At 36.8% G+C, this 21,527-nt stretch overlaps 1 protein-coding gene across 2 annotated transcripts in view; it reads right to left on the minus strand.

Annotated features, from left to right (window-relative positions):
• The window catches only part of LOC114496088 (FAS-associated factor 1), a 380,509-nt gene that overhangs the window by 18,914 nt on the left and 340,068 nt on the right, over positions 1–21,527 (minus strand). For both annotated transcript variants that reach the window (XM_028511353.2, XM_028511352.2), the window contains 2 exons: positions 2,635–2,715; positions 1,289–1,366 (listed from right to left, as the gene is read on the minus strand). In XM_028511353.2, the coding sequence (XP_028367154.2) occupies positions 1,289–1,366; positions 2,635–2,715 (159 nt within the window). The remainder of the gene's footprint in view (positions 1–1,288; positions 1,367–2,634; positions 2,716–21,527) is intronic.

Below are 21,527 nucleotides of genomic sequence, written 5' to 3' on the forward strand. Positions count from 1 at the left end.
CTTGTAGGCATAAAGGCAGAGGTAAGAACCTCAGCAGTTCCCATTTCTGTGTGTGACTTCTCAGTGAGCTTCAGTTTTTCTCACTTGTGGAGAAATCTCTAACCTTGTAACTTGTTTTAGCAGTCAATGAGTAAGCAGATATAAAGCAGCTAGCAGAGCAGTTGATACAGGAGATGCTCAACAAAATATTTTCTACCTGCCATAATTGAGAGCCCTCAGTGTACAGAGACGGGTTTGTCAGGCATAGTATCTAGTGCATATATGATAGGCGCTCAGTAAGTGTTTGAACATGAATAAACTTTGATTTGCATAGAGTAAAATATTACACATATTTGAACACAAAGCTCAAATATCACTTCTTCTAGGGTGTTGACTGACTCTCAAAGCTGTAAGTGATTTTTACTTTGCCCTTGAACTCCTTAAGTGTTTTGCTTTTACTTCTCATGTTATTTTGCACATTTTCTCCTGACTTGCTGTTAGTTGTAGACATTTTGCATCTTTCCTATAAGATGCAATCTCTTTCAGCAGGCAGAAAATGTTTTATTATCCTTTGTTTACTTTTCAGTGCTCAGCACAGTTCTTGTTCAAAAAACATTAGCTGAATAAATACGAGGTGGCACCCTCTGACTGAGGATGACAACTAATAACAGACTTTTCCTCAGCTCAAGTTAGGGACCTCCAGATCTTTCCATTACTTGTTAGATGGCTTCCTCTTTTTCTAAGTGAATCTTGCTATTAATCCCATGTTTAGAAAAATGTTCTGGAAGTCCTTTTTTGTGAAAGCACCCTGGGAAGTCATTTGACACCCCTTCTCTTTGTTTTCACTGCACTTCAGGCAAACTTCCATGATAATGTTACATATGGTACTGTAATTCTATTTTTGTAAGACTATGAACTCCTGGATGGGAGAATCCATGTCTGCATCCCTATCCCCTAACAGATTTTGGGTTCACACTAAGTACTGAAAAGTTACAAAACGAGTGAATAAAAAATTCTCTGTATTATTATGGATATGACATGAACTTAGTAGTGAAAAAATGAGCCAAGCTAAATGGATTTCCCATGTAGAGGCCCAGTGCAAGAAGTAACTCACAGTGTCTTTTGGTGGGTAAAGTGAAGCCTGGGAAAAAGGCTGAAACTACAATATTGGGAAAGGTTAAGGTCTTCCATACTAAAATGAGTCTAGGAAATGTGAAAAGAAGTAAGTTGTAAGAGCTATTAACAGCCTCAGTATCAAATGCAGAGAAAACAAACTAGTCTGAATAATTTTCTAAAAGTTATGCCCTACCTCCCGCTCTTCTTCTTGTTCTTTTCGAATCTGCTCCAAGCGAAACTGTTCTGCCATCTCTCTCTCATGAGCTTCCCTCTGTTGATAAAAGAGAAAGGGAACCATCACTCAATAAACACAGATTTACTTAAAAAAAAAAAAAAGAAGAAGAAGAAGCTCATTCCCAGCATGCCCCAGGGGTATATACTGTGGAAATGGAAGTATTTCTCTCTGGAACAAGAATAAAAATGAAAGCAACAATAAAGCACAGCTGCCCTGACTGGTGCAGCTCAGATGGTTGGGTGTCATGCAGCAAAGCAAATGGTTGCTGGTTTGATTCCCGGTCAGGGCACATGAATGGGTTGCAGGTTCAGTCTCCAGTTGGAGTGTATACAAGAGACAACCAATTATTTCTCTCTCACATTGATGTTTCTCTCCCTTTCTTTCTCTCTCCCTTCCCCTCTCTCCAAAAATACATAAAATCTTTCAAAAAATAAAAACAACCAATAAAGCATAACTCTCTGTTCATGTTGGGTTCCCATTCAAATATCTAGGAAGTTCTGGGTAGTGCTGTATTAATCAGAACCTTCCTCTGGTCTTCCTTTCTAGTCTTTTCTGCTACATTTCCTGTATGCAAACATCAACTCCACTTAAGTCAGCCTCTATCACGCACTCCTTGTTTTCTGGCCCCTTGCTGCTAGCATATATTACTTTTTCTCGCTTACCCTCTTTATCCAGTTCACATACACAGCTTCTTATAAGACAGCTTCCCCAGTCCGTTCCCACTTCGCGGCTTTACAAAAAAGCTAAAAAATTTCCACTGAACTCCTATTCACTGAACTACTCAGTGCTTCCCTTACGACATTTAGGATCCTGCCTAAGTGTTAAAGCTATCTGCATTCTTGATTTAATCTACTCCATACCACATTGTGAGCCTTCTATCGAGGGCAGAAGCTGTAGCTTATTTATTTTACCCTTCTTTCAATGCCCAGTACAGAAGCAGGTGCTCAAAAAGTATTAAATAAATCAGTGGTTCTCACTCTAACTGCATATTAGAATCATCTGAAAAGCTTTTGCAAAAAATTGCTAGGTTGAACCAGAAACTGACTAAAAATCAAATAAAATAGACACAAGGCCTATTTTTGTTTTCATTTTTATGATTCTCAACAAATTTTATCTTGTCAAAAATGAACCATACTTTTGGGATCAGGGGTAGAATTATATTCTTTTCTGTTAACTGAATCTTGTTTTCTCCACTGCAAACCCAACATTCTTGGGGAGCAAAATGATAAAAGCACTGGCACTTAAATAATAAAAACCATTTAAGATTGAGTTCCTTATCCCAAAAGTCTCTTGAGCAAACCCACCTTTGCTCTGTCAGCTTCAAGTGAAAGGCGATAGGCCTCATCTTGCTCTCTCTTCACATTTTCTCTGGCTTCACGTTCATCCTTAAAAGAAAAGAAATGATTCAAATGTGTTTTACCATATTACTTTCTAAAAGAAAATAACAATTCCCTTGTTGTACTCGTGTGAATTTACTATAAGTAAACAAGACAATTTTAAGGTGTATAAAATATAAATAAGCAAACAAATAGTAAGATGAGTGGCCCAGTACACAGTGAAAATAAGAATGTTTGAAGGCTAGCTCTGTACCTCTTGCAAGCTGTGTGATCCTGGACAAGTTATTTAACCTTTCTAGGTCTCAGTGTCCTTGGCTGTAAAATAGAAATATTATTTGTCTCATAGGATTGTTGTGAGAATTAAATGCAATGATGCATAAACTGTCTAGCAAAGCATCTGACAGAATGTTTTCACTATTAGTTCTTTACTTTCCTCCTGATTTTTCTAAGATAAGCTTGGTCAGCATTTGACTGGGAGAAAGTAAAGGAGTTGGTCAGCATAGAAAAAGTCTGAAAGCAAAATACCCAAGTTAACTTCAGTCCACACCATTAAAGCCTGGTTATCAAATAAGCAGTATTTCTTCACTATATTCACACTCATGAAGTGTGAATAACTTTTAGAAGATCTTTTAGAATATGTTTAGCTTCTGAAGTAATTATGCCACCTAAATAAATTTAAATTGTGATTTCCTATGAGATTAAAGGTTAATTCAACTGCCAGAACTTCTCATATGTTAAATTCTGGAGTATGGTCAATGTATGTGTACTTAAATTTAATAAATATACACACCTATTGACATTAGGCTATAGATTCCCTTTTTTGTAATTTTGTGTAATAGGCTGAATCATATAAAGTCACCAATATTCAACTATTTTGACCTATAAAAATGGAATTTCATGTGGTTTAATGTAATACTTTGTAACTTTTTGTCTCCACTATTCAATATATGCTTACCTAAGGCTGAGTATATGCTCAGCATTGTCTTAGGTGCTTTCTCTCGAATTCAGCCTCAAGTTCTCCTTGAAACCTAATACTTTTAGTTTCAACGATTCAACTAATTCCAAAACCTCCAGTATGAAAAATAACAGTTCACAGATTTCCAATCTTGTGAATTAAAAAGTAGGAAGATTTACTTGTAGATGTTGTTAGCCTAAAGCTAATTACTACACTATCTACGATACAAGGGTATGCTAGGGGAAATATGTATTGGAACAGAATATCACGAACAATGGTTAACCTAACTGAGAGACCACACAGGTTGCAAAGCAGTCAGAATAATTTATATGTCATATAATATTACACATGAATAAAAATGGGTTTTAAAAACTTCTGCTTGGAGATTTGTACTTATTCATTATTATTTATATTTTAAAGAAATAGAAGCACATTCCTTTAAATATATTTTCACTGATTCCAGTGTGTATTTCTCACTTTGGTTTATATGCTATGACTTTACTCTGACCAGATACAATCAGCCTGATAGGACATATTTTGTGTATTTCTTTTTATAATTTGCATTTGCCTTATTCATTGCTCTCTAAACTCCTTTCCTCACTCAATATACAAGTTTGTACTGAGTGGTTACTTAACAGTTCAACTAGCAATGGCCGATCTTTATTTCATATGTTAATATCTTAATTTTTTAAGTCACTGAGGAGATTAGGAGACCTGTGTTCAAATTCTAGAACTACTAGAAGCAAGCTGTGTGTTCTTGGGTAAATAATATCTCCCTTTCAGTCATTCATTAAATTAAAAAAATTAAATTTCTGAGGATTCTATGTTTCTGTGAACAAGTCCATTTTTACAAATTTAAATATACCTAATAAAATCAATAACTTGTGGCAGTAATCTCATCTTTTTATATTTCAAATGAGAAAATGTTTAAGATCTTTACAATTTTAATTTTACCTTACTTTCCTCACCTCACCCCTCCAAATTAGCTTAGGTTTCTCTTGTAACATTCTGTACTTTCCCTTTAAAACATTTATCACAATTGCATTAATTATCATATAATTATTTATGTAATATGAGATTCTTCCGTGACACTGTAAGCATCACAAAGGTAGGGTCCTTTTCTATATTATAAACCTCTGTACTCAAAGCATTGCACACAATACCTAGCTTTTGGGAGGTGTTTTATAAGTACTTGTGGAATAAATGAATTGTCTTTCCAGGTATAAACTACTTATTGTCCACAGTAAATATTGAGGAAAAAGATAGAGCTCATCCATAAAGCAGTCCTATCTGAGTCAATGAAATTGGCTGAGCAGAACTGACCTATTATGGCACCGTGTATACACAACAAAGTAACGGTCTAAAAGCTACCACAGCTGGAAGCCCTTTGAGCACAAATATAGTTTATAATGAAAGCAGTCTAACTAAACAGCTCTGTTTTAAAACAGACTATTGCAATATGAAAGGCCATTAAATACAGGGATTCCCTACCACAATATGTGGCACCTGTTGTGAAGGGACTTCCCAAATGAGCTAGCTGGCTTCCTTCCCTTCTCCCCTCTCTCTGTTTATCTTTCCTCTCACAAATATTCATTAAGCACCAATTTTATAGTAGGCCTCATACTAGCACTGGGAATGTAGAGGCAGGCCATAGGAGAAGACATGGATAATCATGCTTAGACCACCTTCATCATTATTCTATGGAGTCTACTGATTTATTGTGAAGAACTCAGTGCTCAAGTTTTATATTATTTTCCTTTTGTTCCTTAAACAAAGTATCTCTCTCTACCTGAAAGATTTCCTGCTCCATCAGCTCCATCACTCAAAATTCTAACAGCTTTTCATTTATTTTCAGAAATGTAAGGGACCAACATACAGATGAAGAAAGAGCCACTATACAGATGAAGAGAGTGAAATCATGTGAGGGTGATTTACACAAGACTACCCATTAAGTCAGATGCAGAGTTTATACTTGAATCCAGGTCTCCTGACAGCTTCCTTCTCCCTCTCTCCTTCCCATAATCCAATGCTCCTCCCTTTGCCCACAGCCCTCTCTGCCGATGGCAGACAGAAGGGCTGGCTCAGGATGAATTTGCCTCAACTCATCAGGTTCATAGCTTCTTGTGTATTGGTTGTTTGGGAAAGGCTATTATTTCTTCTTTTCTGTCACATGGATTTTATACTTGTCTCTCCAGCTGTCCTATTCACAGTCATCTCCAATTTTGGGATTTAGAGAACACTGCTTTCCCTGTATTATTCTACATGATTAGATTTTTAAGAAAATCCCAGGTGTTGTGGTTAACATTTCATGTCTAAATGTGTTCTTGTAACTTGTACATGGGCCTCTTGGAACTTCTCCTGTGTCCTAAAAATAATGTCCTTGTGAAGGGTCCCCTTGCTAAATCTGAGAGGGCACATAAGACCAAGTGACTAGAAATACATGTTGATTTTGTGGGGGTGACCATCTGGATAATCAGGTTCAGAAATGTCTCAGGTGCGGCCTGGGCTGTGGCTTGCCCTGCTTGGTATGAAAACACTCTCTGTCATAGTGAAGCGAGAAGCTGGACTGCTCAGAACTAACAGCCTCCACTGCAGCCTTTCATCCGTGGCATGCTTGTCACTGCTCGTATGCTGCTTTGTGCTACACTCATTTGTACATCGGTCTCACTGCTCCTCACCTGAGCTATAAGATGCCATAGAAAAAGGATTCTGTATTCTCCTTTAGTGCCTAGGGTACTACCTTACGTACGGCAAGCATTCATTACATATTTGTTAGATGAAATAGTGGAATTTTTAGTGCTCCACAGTTATATTCCTGAAGTTCTGAGTATTCTTTAGACTAGTAATTTTCATGTAAGTATACTTCTTATGCTATTATTATATGACTTGTTAAGAGTTCTGGAATTAAAATTCAAACTAAGTCTTTCTCTCCCCCGAGCCAATGTTTCTCCCTCACTGTGCCTCACTAGGTAGTTCAGTATAGTTGTATATGGCTGAGAACGTAGCCACTGAATCAAATTTCACTACAACCCATTAAAAATAATGACATTTTATAAGCTGTCAAATGGTTCCTAAATGAGGACCTTAACCAGAAATGAAATTTAGGTGCAACTTGTTACTCCTCAATAGTGTTTAAAATTAATAACCATCAGTTAATACCCAAAGTGACTGATGAAAAGTTCTGAATTATCAAATTAAAGTAGGTTATAGTGGGTAGGCTTGTTTCAAATGCCAAATGCATACACCAATACACACACACACACACACACACACATACACGGCATTTATTTGTTCTGAATTCTCACGCTAGAATGCACACCCTACTCTTTGCCCTTAATAAGTAGGATCTTGTAAACAGGAAATGGCCCTGATATATATCTGTAAAGAGATATGGACCAAGATAACCTGAAATTCTTTTAATATAGAGACAGTAGGTAAAATATAACAAAAATGTTAAAAAGTATTACTCAGCATGTGAGAAAGAAATAAAGAAATCCCTACTTACTAGAGATAAAGAGGAAACTGAAAGTCAGAGTTATAAATGATGAGGTAATATGAAACCTCAGAAGGCAGAGCATACATCTTGGTAACCTAGAGACCCAACTAGAACCAGAAGATTTTATTTTGAATCCAAGCAACATAGGAAGTTGGAATTGTTACCTGTGAGATAGCTTTTGGCAGTCTAATATAAGTGTAATTGTATCTGGAAATAGGATGCAGGGGGAGAGAACGTATTTTAAGAAATAATGGCCAAAGTTTTTCAAATTTCATGAAAACTATATGAGGGGGGACCCCCCCTTAAAATCTATAATTATCTTCCAGAGGGTGGACCCCTTGCAGTACAGGCTTCCCCTGCTAGGTAAGTGTTCTAGGAATCCACCTGCATCAGTGTACCAGCTGGTGGTGTTGTGAGAGGCTGTGTTTTGTTTCCATGAATTTTTTTTAAGACTCTTTTCAACATGTTTGTTCATTTCATGTTAGATGATTTGCTACACATAGTGCTGAGTGTTCAGCAGTTTTTGACTAAAAATAGCATGACTCCTGTGCCCCACCCTCTCTGTTCACCCAATCTCACCCTGAGTGACTTTTTTGTTTCCTTTTTCAAAGGGAAACAATTTGCAGATGTAAAAGAGGTGAGAAACAAAAAAGTGCAGAAGCACTAAAAGACATCAAAATCGATGGGTTCAAAAACTGTTTTGAGCAGTGGGAAAAATGGCTCAATAGGTTTATTGCATCAAATGGAGAGTACTTTGAAGGTGACTGAATTTAAACATGTAAGAACAAATATACAATATTTTAATAAATAAATTTTGTTTTTTGGGGTCCCCTTGTACAGCCATAGTTCCGAGAATCTAAATGAATACCGGGAAAGAAACATAAATAAAGCTATGCCGAAGTACATCATAAACAAATTACATAAAATTAATAACAAAAAGAAAAATCTTAAAAGCTGTCAGAGAAAAGGCAAGACATAATATGCACAGAGAAACAAAATAAGAATAAGAGCTGACTTCTCATCGGAAACAGTTGTAGGATATAAAGCTTGCAGGATACAAAATTGAAATACAACAAGACAGTTGGAGCAACATCTTTAAAGCACTGAAAGAGAAAAACTTGCCAACGTAGAATTCTATACTCAGTAAAAATATCCTTGAAAACTGAAGTTGAAATACAGATCTTCTGTGATACAAAAGTGAAAAGGATCGCCAGTGTGTGTACTATAGTAAAAGTTAAAGGAAGTCCTTTAGACAGAAGAAAAATAATACCAGGTGGAAATCTGGATCTACAAACATGAATGAAGAGAATTGTAAACATGAGTTTAAGTAAATTAATAGACATTACTTTGTTACTATTTAAATCTAAAAAACAACTGTGTGGGCCCCAATGATGTTTCAGAAACAGAAAAGTATATCGTAAAATTCATATGAAAACTCAAGGGACCCCAAATAGACCAAAAAAAAATCTTGAAAAAAGAACAAAATTGGAGGACTCACATTTTCCAATTTCAAAATGGACTATAGAGCTATGATAATGAAAACATTATGGAACTGACACAAGGACAGACATCTAGACCAGTGCCACGGAACAGAGACCCCAGAAATAAACTTTCACACATATGGTAAATTAACTTTTGATGAGGCTGCCAAGACCATTCAATGAAGAAAGAATAATTTTTTTAAACAAATGGTACTGGGAAATCTAGATATCCAGATGAAAAAGAATGAAGTTGAACACTTGCTTTACACCATATTTTAAAAAATCAACTCAAAATGTACAAAGAGTTAAAACTACAAAACTCTTAAGAGGGAAATATAGGTAAAAATCTTCATGACCTAGAATCAGGTAATTATTTTTAAGTAGTGCAATGAAAGCAGAGGCATTAAATATAAAAAATAAGTTGGGCATCATCAGAATTAAAAACTTCTGTGCATCACAGTATACTATCAAGAGAGTGAAAAGGCAATCCACAGAATGGAGGAAGATATTTGAAAATCATCTATCTGATAACAGATTAATATCCCAAACTCCTACACAGCAACAACGAATTCAATACAAAATGGGCAAACGACTGGAATGGACATTTCTCTAAAGATATATCAATATAAATGGCCAATAAGTACATATTCATAGGAGCATTATTCACAGTAGGCACAAGGTAAAAACAACCCAAGTGTTTATCAATATAGGAATGTATATGCAAAATGTTGTGCATTACTCAGCCATAAAAAGATGGCTCAGTTGTTTGGAGCATTGTTCTGTACACCAAAAGGTTGAGGGTTTGATCCCTGGTCAGGGCACATACCTAGGTTGCAGATTTGACCCCCAGTAGGGATGCCTAAGAGAAGCAACTGATTGATGTTTCCCTCTCACATTGACGTTTCTCTGTCTCTCTCTCTCCCTGCCCTTGACTCCCTTGTTCTCCAAAATCAACAAAAATATCCTTGGATGAGGATAAAAAAAGAAAGAAATACAGTTCTGGTACATACTATAACAGGAATAAACTTTAAAGACATTATGCTAAGCCAACACAAAAGGACAAATATCGTATGTTTCCATTTATATGCAATACATAAAATAAGCAGATTCATAGGGATACAAAGTAGATTAGTAACTACCAGGAACTGAGGGGAGGGGGGATTGGAAAGTTATTGCCTATTAGACTGGCTAGAGTATCCAGTTCAATGGTGAACAGAAGTGATGTAAGCAGACATCCCTGCCCTTTTCCTGATCTTGGTAGGAAAACATTCAGTCTTTTACCAGGAAGTAAAATGTTAGCTTGTAGGTTTTTTATGGATGCCCTTTATCAGGTTCTACTCTGTTGTTATTTTACTGAAAATTCCTATCAGAAATGAAATAGCTTTCAGGAAAGCCATAAATAGGGAAAGTTCACCCACACTGGTGCAAAAGAACAGTTAAATACTGGGACTAGAATCTAATCCTTCAGCAGCCGGGCAGAAGTTTGAAATTCAAGACTTGTACTTTTGCATAGAGATTCCCAAATGGACAGGCTGATTGCTTGCACAGGAACATGTCCATTGAGAGCACATACTCTGAGAAATATAGCAGAGAGACAAACATGTTTCCTCTCCAATATGGCAGCCCTGTTACATGGGAAGTCCAGCTAAATGCTCTGCAGATACTTTTTGGTACATGCATGCGTGCGCTGGCACTCAGCAAAGATGATGTAATGGTTTTTGATAAAATCTGAATACTACATTCTGTGGCCACTTCTCCAGTCAAGATTCCTTCCTGAGACTAGAAAGAAAAGATAGGAGGAGGAAGCTTACTTTCAATCACAGGTCAGCAAACTGCGTCTTTTGGCCAAAGCTGGCCCACTTTCTCCTTCCACACACTCTAGCCATAAAAACCCTTTCACAGCTCCCTGAACACAGCAGGCTTTGCATGCCTCCCTGCCTTTGTATGCCTCCCTGCCTTTGTACATCCTTCAGCCTCGGCCTGGAATACTCTTCATCACTTTTCCTTCAGGCAAAATCACGCTAATTTTTCAGGCCCACATTAGGTGTCTAGGCATTTGAAAGTGCTCCCTCCATCTCTGGGTTGAATGGCTTAACTTCTACATTCTATTTGCATCATGTTACTATAATTATATACTTACACATTTGTCTCTCTCATTAGACTGAGTATTTAAGAGGACAGGGACTCTAATTTATTAATCTCTGAACTTCCAGCATAAGGTAACACTACCAAGTTGGCACTTGGTAGATAATAATAGTAGTTAACATTTAGTAAATCCTTACTATATGGGAGGAATTCTTCTAACTAGTTTACACATTATTATCTTAAATTTAATCCTCACATTTACTGAGGGAAGGAAGAAAGGAGGTGATTACATATGTAAGAAGAAAGACAAAGGGAGCTAAGGTACCTGCCTGCTCTAGAGACCGTCCCAGACCTCAAAAGTGTCAATAGCCTTTGCAAACTAAATGCTCTGGTTTTACTTTGCCCTTGCTACCATTACTACCATTACCCCCTCTTGAGTTCTGAGATCTATAAGATGTTTAGAAGCCGTGAGAGAAATGGCAGAAATGGGAGTAAGGAAATAGCTCTACTGAGGAGAACTGTCCTCTTGTACAGGTGCTAGATACTCCAGGACTGTCCTTTGTAAGACAATCTGCATGGATGACAAGCTTCTTTTAGGGGGAATCCACATGCTCATTACTCGGCACAGTGTCTCGTACACAGCAAGTATTCAACAAATGTGGACTGGACTGAATTGGAAGGACAATTTACTGATTTCCTGTCCTCGGCAATTTTGTAGATTCAGTGATGTCAAAAAGAAAAAAGTAAAATAATTCCAATATTTAAACTTAAAGCCAAGTTTTCAAAATTTGCCTACAAAGCCAAATTGATCATTTTATTTTCTAAGAAAGTACCTGGCTGGTGTGAGAACAGAGGAAATAGACAGAGATTTTACTAACTGAATTATTCTTAAGGGGACTAATTCATTAGGCACCAAAAAGATGTAAGAATCTGCCTCAATTTCTGCTTTAGTGTTTCAGAGGTGAAAAACTTTTTTCTTTTCTTCTTTTTAAATCTCCACTTGATGATTTAATTGGGATAGAACTAGATGGAATTCAGATATTTAAGATTTTGTTTCTAAAAATTTCGCAGGCCATAGGATATTCTGATAATCTTATTACTTTAATATTTTTAAAGTATCAGAATTAGACATTTATTCAATGAAGATATACAAATGTCCAATAAGCATATCAAAAGATGCTCAATAGTTATTAGGGAAATCATTAGGGAAACACAAATCACAACCACAGTGAGATACCATCTCACATTGACTAGGGTCTTATTATTGTAGTTAGAAAGGGGGGAGAGGGAGAGAATTATTGTTGGTGAGGGTGTGGAGCAATTAGAAACCTTGTACATTGTTGGTTTCAATATAAATAATGCAAAATGTAAATGATAAAGAATTGAAAACAGGGACTCAAACAGATACTATGCAAATGTTCACTGCATCATTCAAAATAGCCAAAAGGTGAAAACAATCCAAATGTCCATGAACAGATAAATGGATAAACAAAATGTGGTATAATCACACAATGGGATATTATTCCATCATAAAAAAATAAGAAGTACCGATATATGCTGCACTGTGGAGGAATCTAAGTGAAAGTAGCCAGGCACAGTCACATATTGTATGAAATATGTAGAATAGGCAAATCCATACAGACAGAAAGTAGAATGGTGGTTGCCAGGGGCCGGCAGGGGACAGGGGGTTGGGGACTGACTGCTTAATGGGTATGGGCGTGACGAAGATGTTTTGCAACTAGACAGAGGTAATGGTTGCACAACATTGTGAATGCATAAAATGCTACTGAATTATACACTTTAAAATGGTTAATTTTAGGTTATTTGAATTTTTCCTAAAAAACCTTCAAGTAGCAAAATTACAGGAGGAAGTACATGAACTGCCATCTTGACAGCTACAGAGCCAAAAACTAAGAAATGACAAAGCTCTGTACAGTGGAAGAAGGGAGATGAATATTTTTATTTTTCTGCACTTGAAATATAAATGATGATGGTACTGCTTAAAAGGATGTGTTAAATTGGCATTTGAAAGAAGTGTTGCCTGGTTGGCTCCATGATGTACTGCAGCCAGGACATGAACCTTCCAGCCAAACAACTTGGATTCTAGTCCTTGTTCCATCCTGATAGCAGAACAGTACAGGGAAAAGGTCATAGGCTTCAAACACAGACAAACTTGGTTTGAATTCTAGGTCTGCCACTTAATTTTTGTGTCCTTGGGTAAGTTCCTTGATTTCTTCCACCACTGATCCATTTAGTCTCTAAAATGGGAAAAATACCTCTTAGCTCAATTACTGTAAGGATGACATACAGTTTCACCTAGCATGGTATCTGGGGCTGCAGTGAATATTTGATAAATGTTATTCTAATCATCACCACCACCATCATCCCAATAATATTAATCCTCCTCTTCTTTTGTAAGATTTTATTTATTTATTTTTAGAGAGGGGAAGGAAGGGAGAGAGAAAAACATCAACATTTGGTTGCCTCTTATGTGGCCCCCACTGGGGACCTAGCCTGCAACCCAGGCATGTGCCCTGACTGGGAATCGAACCTGCGATGCTTTGGTTCGCAGCCCGCGCTCAATCCACTGAGCTATGCCAGCCAGGGCTAATCCTCTTCTTTCTAATAACTAGATGTGTAACCTCAGGCCAGAGAGTTGAATTTCTCTGAATTTCTCCTAACGATGGCCCAGGGGGGACCTGGGGCAAATCACCACTCATTAATAGCAGCATTTTTCTATAGGTAAATTGGCAATGGTAGAGGAGGGGGAAAGAGAGGAAGGTTCATGAACAATTATGTGAACATGAGACTTCGGTCTCTGAAGCCTCTTCCCAAATCACTGTCTATGTACCAGGGCTCTGGTAGGTGTCCCAGGGCCAAAAATAAGAACACTGGAGGACCTAAGCGCATTATGCACCATACGTAACTTAGAAGAAAAGCAATGCTACACTTCTAAAATAAGTCTCAGAAGTCTGACAAAGTTCTGATTTTTCTCATGACTTTGATTTTTCTGAAGTATCAAATTTCAAAAAAGTATCTCTCTTCTCTTTCTGTTTATTTGGTGAACGTACTCTGCTTATGCCGTAAGTGCTTCATCTCCCTTTAGGTAATCACATTCTATGTTGCAGGTTGTGGCAGCTAACTAGAGGAGGCTCCTTAGTATGAAGGTCCAGAGCAAGCCCCTAAGTTTGCTCTACTCTTGGGTGACCCAGCCTGTGAGGATTAAATAGAAGAACACATGGCAGGACAGTGCTCTAAAATGGACTAAGGTTCCAGACTGAAAGAAATGATCATTTTGTTAATGAAATCAGGAATGACTTAGAAGCCCTCATCCACTCTATGGTAACAATAAATTCCTTGGTCCTAGGCCTAATTACCATTGTGTAAAAAGTTCTTGCTTTTTTGTTAATCGAAGCTAACATTAACTAAGTATTTGCAAAGGAAAATGTACTAGTAATGAATATCGCCCTACTTATACTTTTATTTAAGACTTTTAATCCTTTAAAGTCTTATTTTGCAAAGTTTACAAAGCACCTTCACATGTGATACAATAATTAGCTTGTCCAGGAAAAAGCTTTTGTCCCCACTGAGAAATGAGAAAACTGAGACTCAGAAAGTTTAAGTGATTTTCCCACGGTCACACAGCTTGTCAGAATGCAGGCCACCTAGTATTTCATCTACGGCTTTCTGCTATTTCATTCTGCTTCAACCTGTACGATCATTGCGTTTTTCCCCTTCTAAATTTTCTTCCTTCCAAACATTACAAATATAGTCCTTGAATCAGTGTAGGAAATAGTCATGGAATGATTTTCCTTGGAATAAACTGTTTCCATTTGCTGCAAGGAACATACCATACTCACAGGTTTAGTTTATTTCACAACCAATGAACTCTCCATAGAGAAGAACAAGATGGTAAGCAATGGATATGTACCTCCAGCCTTGTGTTATCCTGTATAGGTACCATTATCTATTTACATGTTTATTTCTCTTTTCAGACCCTAAGAAAAATGAAGAGGATTTTCCTTGTTTAGCTCTGTATCCTGAGTCCCAAGCAGTGCCTGGTTACTTCGTAGATCTTTAGAAATTGGACAATGAGTGAGCACTTGGCTCCACATGCATTTGCATTAAGAGTTTATATCTGTCGAACTGATTTGCCTATAAAATCACTAATGAACTGCTCAAAAACAGTGAAATAAGAATCATGGCAAACCTGATGCTCAACATTCTTTCCGGTTACGCACCTGAAAAAGTAGGTTTCATACCTATTATATCAAATACTGACTGATTATATATTTTTAGTTATCAAAAGTTTTAAACAGAAATTTCAAGATATCTATCACAGGATTATAAAAATAGAGACATGAATTCACAAGTAGCAAGTGACTTCCAAGCCCTGAGACCGACTTGCTTTGCCAGAATGTAAGTCTCTGGAATTTCCGGTGGATATGTTTAGAAAAGATTCGTTTTCATCTGGATTGAAGTGGTATGTAGGGTAAGTTGAAAAGGTGGATTTAAGAGTGGTTTGCTAATTTCTTTAGTGGCAGGATTTCACACGATGGATTGCTGTCTCAGTGTCTGCTTTAACAGGAAGCAGGCTAGCTCGTGAGAGTTTATGTTATGGCTATACCAATCCAGAGAAAATCTTATTGCCTAGTAACCTAGAATAAAACCTCCACATTTTTCAAGCATGCTGCTGCAGGTTCAGACTCTTGTCATCTCCTTAGACAACAGCACTAGTCTCATAATAGGTCTCCCAACATCTGGTCCCTCCCATAAAATTCATTCATTCATTTACATTTAAAAAACATTTATGCATACCTATGTGTTAGGCTTTGAGTTAGAAACTGGAAATAGTAAGGTCAGTAAGATATAGTTTCCTTTTCCCACTAGTTACAGAAGATACATGTATAAGCTTGGGAAGGAAGGCAATACACATGAGAGTCTATTATGGATTCGACATTTTACATATGTTGTTTCTTTTCATTCCCACAGTACTGCAGTAAGTAAGTATTATTATTCCCATTTGAGATGCGGAAAAACTCAGACTTGAATTTAAGGCTACATAATTTGCCTCAACCATTCTGTATCCATCAGCAATGAACAAGAGTCCCAGTTGTTCTCCATTCGAATACCTTAGCATCCCTAGTCAAAGGCCCCAAGGCTGTGCAAAGTGGTGGTGAGTATTCTAACACACAAGAAGTGAATTTCTTTGATAAACAATGGACAGCTGAGAATTCCCAAAATCAGTCCTCTATTAACATAGTTTTCTCTAGTCTGCTAAAATTTTCTTTAGGACGTTTCCCTACATATGTCCAGACATTAAAATATGCATGGGCAGGCATACACGCAATGCCAATTTAGGACTGTGGGAAATAATTTCTTCTTTGCTTTGACTAACTTCATTGAGCTTTATGGTAAAAATGGTCTACAAATACAAGATGAATAAAATAGGAAATGGGAGGTTATATGGCTGTTGTTGAAGTAAAATATCTAATCTGAAGTTAGAGCCTTTCTGCCTAATTAACCAAGTAATCTCCAGTTAACTATACAAGGTAGGGCAGGGTAGGTTTACAGGTGTTCATATGGAAAATAATTCAATAATTAATAAACAATACAATAAACACGTTTCACATACTCACAACTGTAAGCCTACTTGCACCTCACCCTATATAATGTGTTTCTCTTCCAGCTGATGATGTCGTGTTCCACTCCAGCCATGTATTGGTAGGTCCCTTTGTTCCTCTAGAAAACACTTCTCAACAAGTCCACCTGCTAAGATGTTGCTAATTTTTTTTTTCAGTTTCAGTTTAAAATAATTTTCCCTGGTGAGGCCTTTCTTTCCAACTTTGATAGGCAAATTTAACACCCTACATGTATTTCCACTGTGGGAATTATATCATTATACTGGAATCCTTTGTTTGCACCTCACTGAATATCTAAAGGACTCTGCCATCCTTATATCTACTAGTGCTTAGCACAATGTGGGCATATAGCAGGTCTTTAGGTAAAATATTAAGGGCCAGATAAATGAATTAATGGGGGTTTACCTAGTGAATGTCTACATATCACCCTTTAAGACTCGATGTTCCCTCTGCTAAGAAGTCTTCTTTGTGCCACGTCTGTACTTGGTACTTAATGCTGTTGCTGTGTTTTCATACTGTATTGTAATGACCTGTTGTTTGCTGATGTGACAGGTAATTGGATGGGGTAACTGGAATTAAGGCAAATCTGTAACTAGAAGAAAAATGCCAAAGATTTCTCAGGATTCCCCCCCATGAGATGCATAAAAATCAGAGAAAAGCAATTTGGAAAGGCCAAAGTGACTTGTTAAAAATACTAATGGTAGGCAATTTAACTGCTCCTCCTGCTATTTTTCTATACAAATTTTCTACTTTCTATAACCTGGGCCAACATGACTTCAACTTGTTCATTCTTTTGCTCATACTTTCTCTACATCGTAATGCTCTTTCCTCTTACCTCTGCACACAAAAATTATTCTGTCCTTTCCAGTAGTAGATCAAATTTTACCTCTTCAGAGAAGTCTCTCCTGATTACAATGATCAACCCTTCTGAAATCTTCCCAGTCATACAACAAACTATTTTTGTAAGGATATGCTTTAGCTTTTCCACTGTAGAAAGTAAATTCCTTACAGAAAAGTACTGTCTTTCAGACTGTTTTTTTTTTAAACCTCTGCATAAACAACCAGTGGAAGGCCCTCAATCTGGTAGCAAACAAATTCAAGGTGAAGGTGCTTTCAGGAGTCAAATTCCTCACAAACACAGTCATATATTGCCTAGTGGGGAAAAAAGTCATGAAGGATATGACTTCATGAATAATTTTTCCTGGTGAGACCTTTCCAAAGATAGAGATTTAGGTAGTATAGTATTTAAAATATGAACAGCTTCTTCAGAATCTTTGAAAAGAATTTGCCTTAAGAGAGTTTCAGTTAACATTTTCCTTAGGTGCCTGTCAGGTTTGCGACAGTGGAAAGGTTTCAACTGCCACTTGAAAAGGCTTTAGAAGAAGTAGAGGTTTTAATTTTTATTTGTGGATCACTAAGAGAGCTACTTTGAAAACAATGTTATATGGGAGTATACAATAACTAGATATATTTTCCCTAAAGCTAGCAAATATTGCATCGCTAGAAAGTAAACATTCTCTGTTAAGACTCTACTGTTACTAAAAACAAAATGTAGACAGGTTGGGCCAGCTATTTAACAATGAGTGCCTTTACAGTAATAAATGTTGACAGCTCAAATCAAAAAAGAATGCATTACTGAGATATCATCGATGTGTTCTGTCATTACAAGGCAGCTCCACCCAGTCTAAGCTTGTCAAAAAGTGTTACTGTAATCCATGAAGAAGTCTGCACCTCAGGCAAAGGAAGGGAAAATGTGAAGGGCTGGCTCTGAACAGGTGTGTTGAATTGTAATGCCAAAGTTGAGTCATAATTCTCTTTACATTAGTTTCATATATGACAAATTATTAACTTCTAGTCAGAGTGTCATGCATGGATGAACAGATCCATCAGCAGGCACTTTAAGAGCAACATATGTAAACAAACAGGGTGTGGATATAACTTTTTTTAACAGTGAGCAATAATTATTCCAAGCACAAAAGTAGACAGTTATGACAAACTTTCTTATTCTACTCGAGTGAATATGATATTTGGGTCTGGGAATGTCTGACCTACTCTTCAGGTCAGCCCACTCTGATTCTACCTAATCTTGGTAAAAGTACTGCTTCAGTTTATCCCATGAATTTTTAATGTATATGTAACTCGGCTTCATAAGGGATTATGATGCACGCAAAGCACATAAGTGTGTATTCTGGCTTTGACACAACTGCATGACTTTGGGCCGTGTATTTAACTTCTGAAAGCCTCAGTTTCCTCTTTAATAAAATGGGGGACGATAACTATCTCTGAAGATTATCATGAAAACTAAAAGAGACAGGCTACAGAAAGTATCTAACATAGTGCTCTCAACATTCAGACATTTAATACATGCTTGTTCCCTCCTTTAATGTATTTCAACTGACATCCTTGATTTTCTAAGAGGTGAAAGCTTGGAATTTAAAATACAGAGTACCAAAATGCTCACATTTAAAGCTCATGAGAGCAGAGCTAGAATCTTCCCCACTCTATGTCAGTTCCCAGTAGTGTCAGTTCCAGCGAGTACTGAGCCTAAGAATCAACTACTTCTCACACTGTCAGCACACAGCAATATCTCACTTCTCTGCACTCAAAAGTACTGAACATCTATATGTATTGTTTGTGTTTTCTTTTGCTAAATTATGGTAAAATATACATAATATACAATTTAGAGGTATTAAGTACATTCACAATGTTATATAAACCATCATCACTATCTATTTCTATAACTATTTCATCAGCAGAAAAAGAAACTCTATACTTATTAAACAACAGAACCCTAAACCATTCCATATCTCCAGTCCCTAGTAAGCTCCAAACTACTGTTTTTATGAATTTGCCTATTCAAGACGTATCATATAACTGGAATTAATATTTGGCCTTTTGTATCTGGCATCTTCCATTAAAAAAATTTATTTATTTTTAGAGAGGGGAAGGGAGAGAGAAAGGGAGAGAAATATCAATGTGTGGTTGCCTCTCACTTGCCCCCCACTGGGGACCCAGCCTGCAACCCAGGTATGTGCCCTGACTGGGAATCAAACTGGTGACCCCTTGATTCACAGGCCTGAACTCAATTCACTGAGCCACACCAGTGAGGGAACATCTTCCATTTTAATGTCATCAAGGTTCACCCATGTTGCAGCATGTATATGTACTTCAATCTTTATTATGACTGAATAATATTCCTTGTGAGGATAAACCACATTTTGTTTATCCATTCATCTCTTAATGGACATTTGGATTGTTTCCACATTTTAGCTATTGGGAATAATGCTGCAACAAACATTTGTGTACAAGTATCTGAGTCCATGTTTTCAATTCTTTTAGGTACATACCTAGAAGTGGACTGCTGGGTAATGTGATGATTCTGTTTAACTTTTTGAGGAACTGCTGCTGAACTGTTTTCCACAGTGTCTGCACCATTTTACATTTCAATCAGCAATACAAGGGTTCTAATTTCTTGTGTTATTTTACATTCTTTTGGATCATAGCCATCCTAATTGATGTGAAGTGGTATCTCATTGTGGTTTTGATTTGCATGTCCCTAATAACCAATGATTTTGAGCTTCTTTTCCTGAGCTTCTTAGCCATTTGTCTATTTTCTTCAAGAAAATGTCTATTCAGTCCTTCATCCATTTTTAAATTCTGCTGTTTGGCTTTGGTTGTTGAACTGTGGGAGTTCTTATTCTGAATATTAAACCCCTTACAGGGGTGTCCAACCTGAGGCCCTCATACAGCTCAGGATGGTATGAATGTGGCCCAACACAAAATCATAAATTTACTTAAAACAGTATGAGATTCTTTTTTGTGACTATGTGTTGCAATGTACTTAATGTGTGGCTCAGGAAAACTCTTCTTCCAGTGTGGCTTTGAGATGCCAAAAGGTTGGACACCTCTGTGGTTTATCTTATGATTTGCAAATATCTTCTTCTATTCTGTGAGCTTTTACTCGCTTGATAGTGTTCTTTGATGAACAAAAGTTTTTAATTTTTAGTGAGTCCAACTTACCTATTTTTTTGGTTATCTGTCCTGTTGGTGTCATATTTGAGAAACCACTGCCAAACTCAAGGTCATGAAGGCTTTCTCACTTTATTCTAAGAGTTTTACAGTTTTAGCTCTTAAATTTAGGTCTTTGATCCATTTTGAGTTAATTTTTGGGTATGGTGTTCAAAAGGGTTCAGCTTCACTCTTTTGCCATCTGAATATCCAGTTTTTCCAGCACCGTTTGTTGAAGAGACTATTTAATCCCCATTTAATGGCCTTCATGCCCTTTCTGAAAAGCAGTTGGCCATACGTGTGAGGGATATTTCTGAGGTCTCTTTTCTATTCCACTGGTCTGTGTGTTTACTCTTAGGCTAGTACCACTGTTTTGATACTGTGAGTTTGTAGTACGTTTTGAAATTAAGAATTGTCAACCTTCCTAACTTGTTCTTTTTCAAGACTGTCTAGACTACTTTGGAGTCCTTGAAATTCCAAATGAATTTTACAATAGATTCTTCTGTTTTTACAAAAAATACTTTTGGGATTTGGTAAGGATTACATTGCATATGTAGGTTGATTTGAATAGTGTTATCATCTAAATGTTAAGTATTTGAATCCCATAAATGGGAAGTATTTCCACTTCTTTAGGTCTTTTTAAATTTCATTCAACAATATTCTGTAGTTTCAGTGTACAGTGGTTAAATTTATTTCTAAGTATTTTATGATTTTTGATGCTATTGTAAATGGAATTGTTTTCTAAATTTTCAAATTCTTCATTACTAGTGTACAGAAATCATCAACTTTTAAATTTTATATACTGCACCCTTGCCAAATTTGTTTATTAGCTCTAACAGTTTTTGGGGTTTGTGTGTAATATTCAGGGTTTTCCACATATAGGATAATATTATCTGTGAAGACATAATTCTACTTCTTCCTTTCCAATTTGTATGCCTCTTATTTATTTTCTTGCCTTATTGCTCTGTGCAAAACTCCCACTATCATGCTGGATAGCAGTGGTGATAAGCATCCTTATCTTCTTCCTGATCTTAGGCAGAAAGCTTTCCAGTGTTTCATCATTGAGTATACATGTTAGCTGTGAATTTCTTATATATATATCCTTTATCATGTTGATGAAGTACCTTCTATTCCTAGTATATTATGTGTTTTCATTATAAAAGGGTATTGGATTCTGTCACTTTTCCATCAGT

Source organism: Phyllostomus discolor, chromosome 5, assembly GCF_004126475.2.
Source record: "Phyllostomus discolor isolate MPI-MPIP mPhyDis1 chromosome 5, mPhyDis1.pri.v3, whole genome shotgun sequence".
Classification (NCBI taxonomy): domain Eukaryota; kingdom Metazoa; phylum Chordata; class Mammalia; order Chiroptera; family Phyllostomidae; genus Phyllostomus; species Phyllostomus discolor.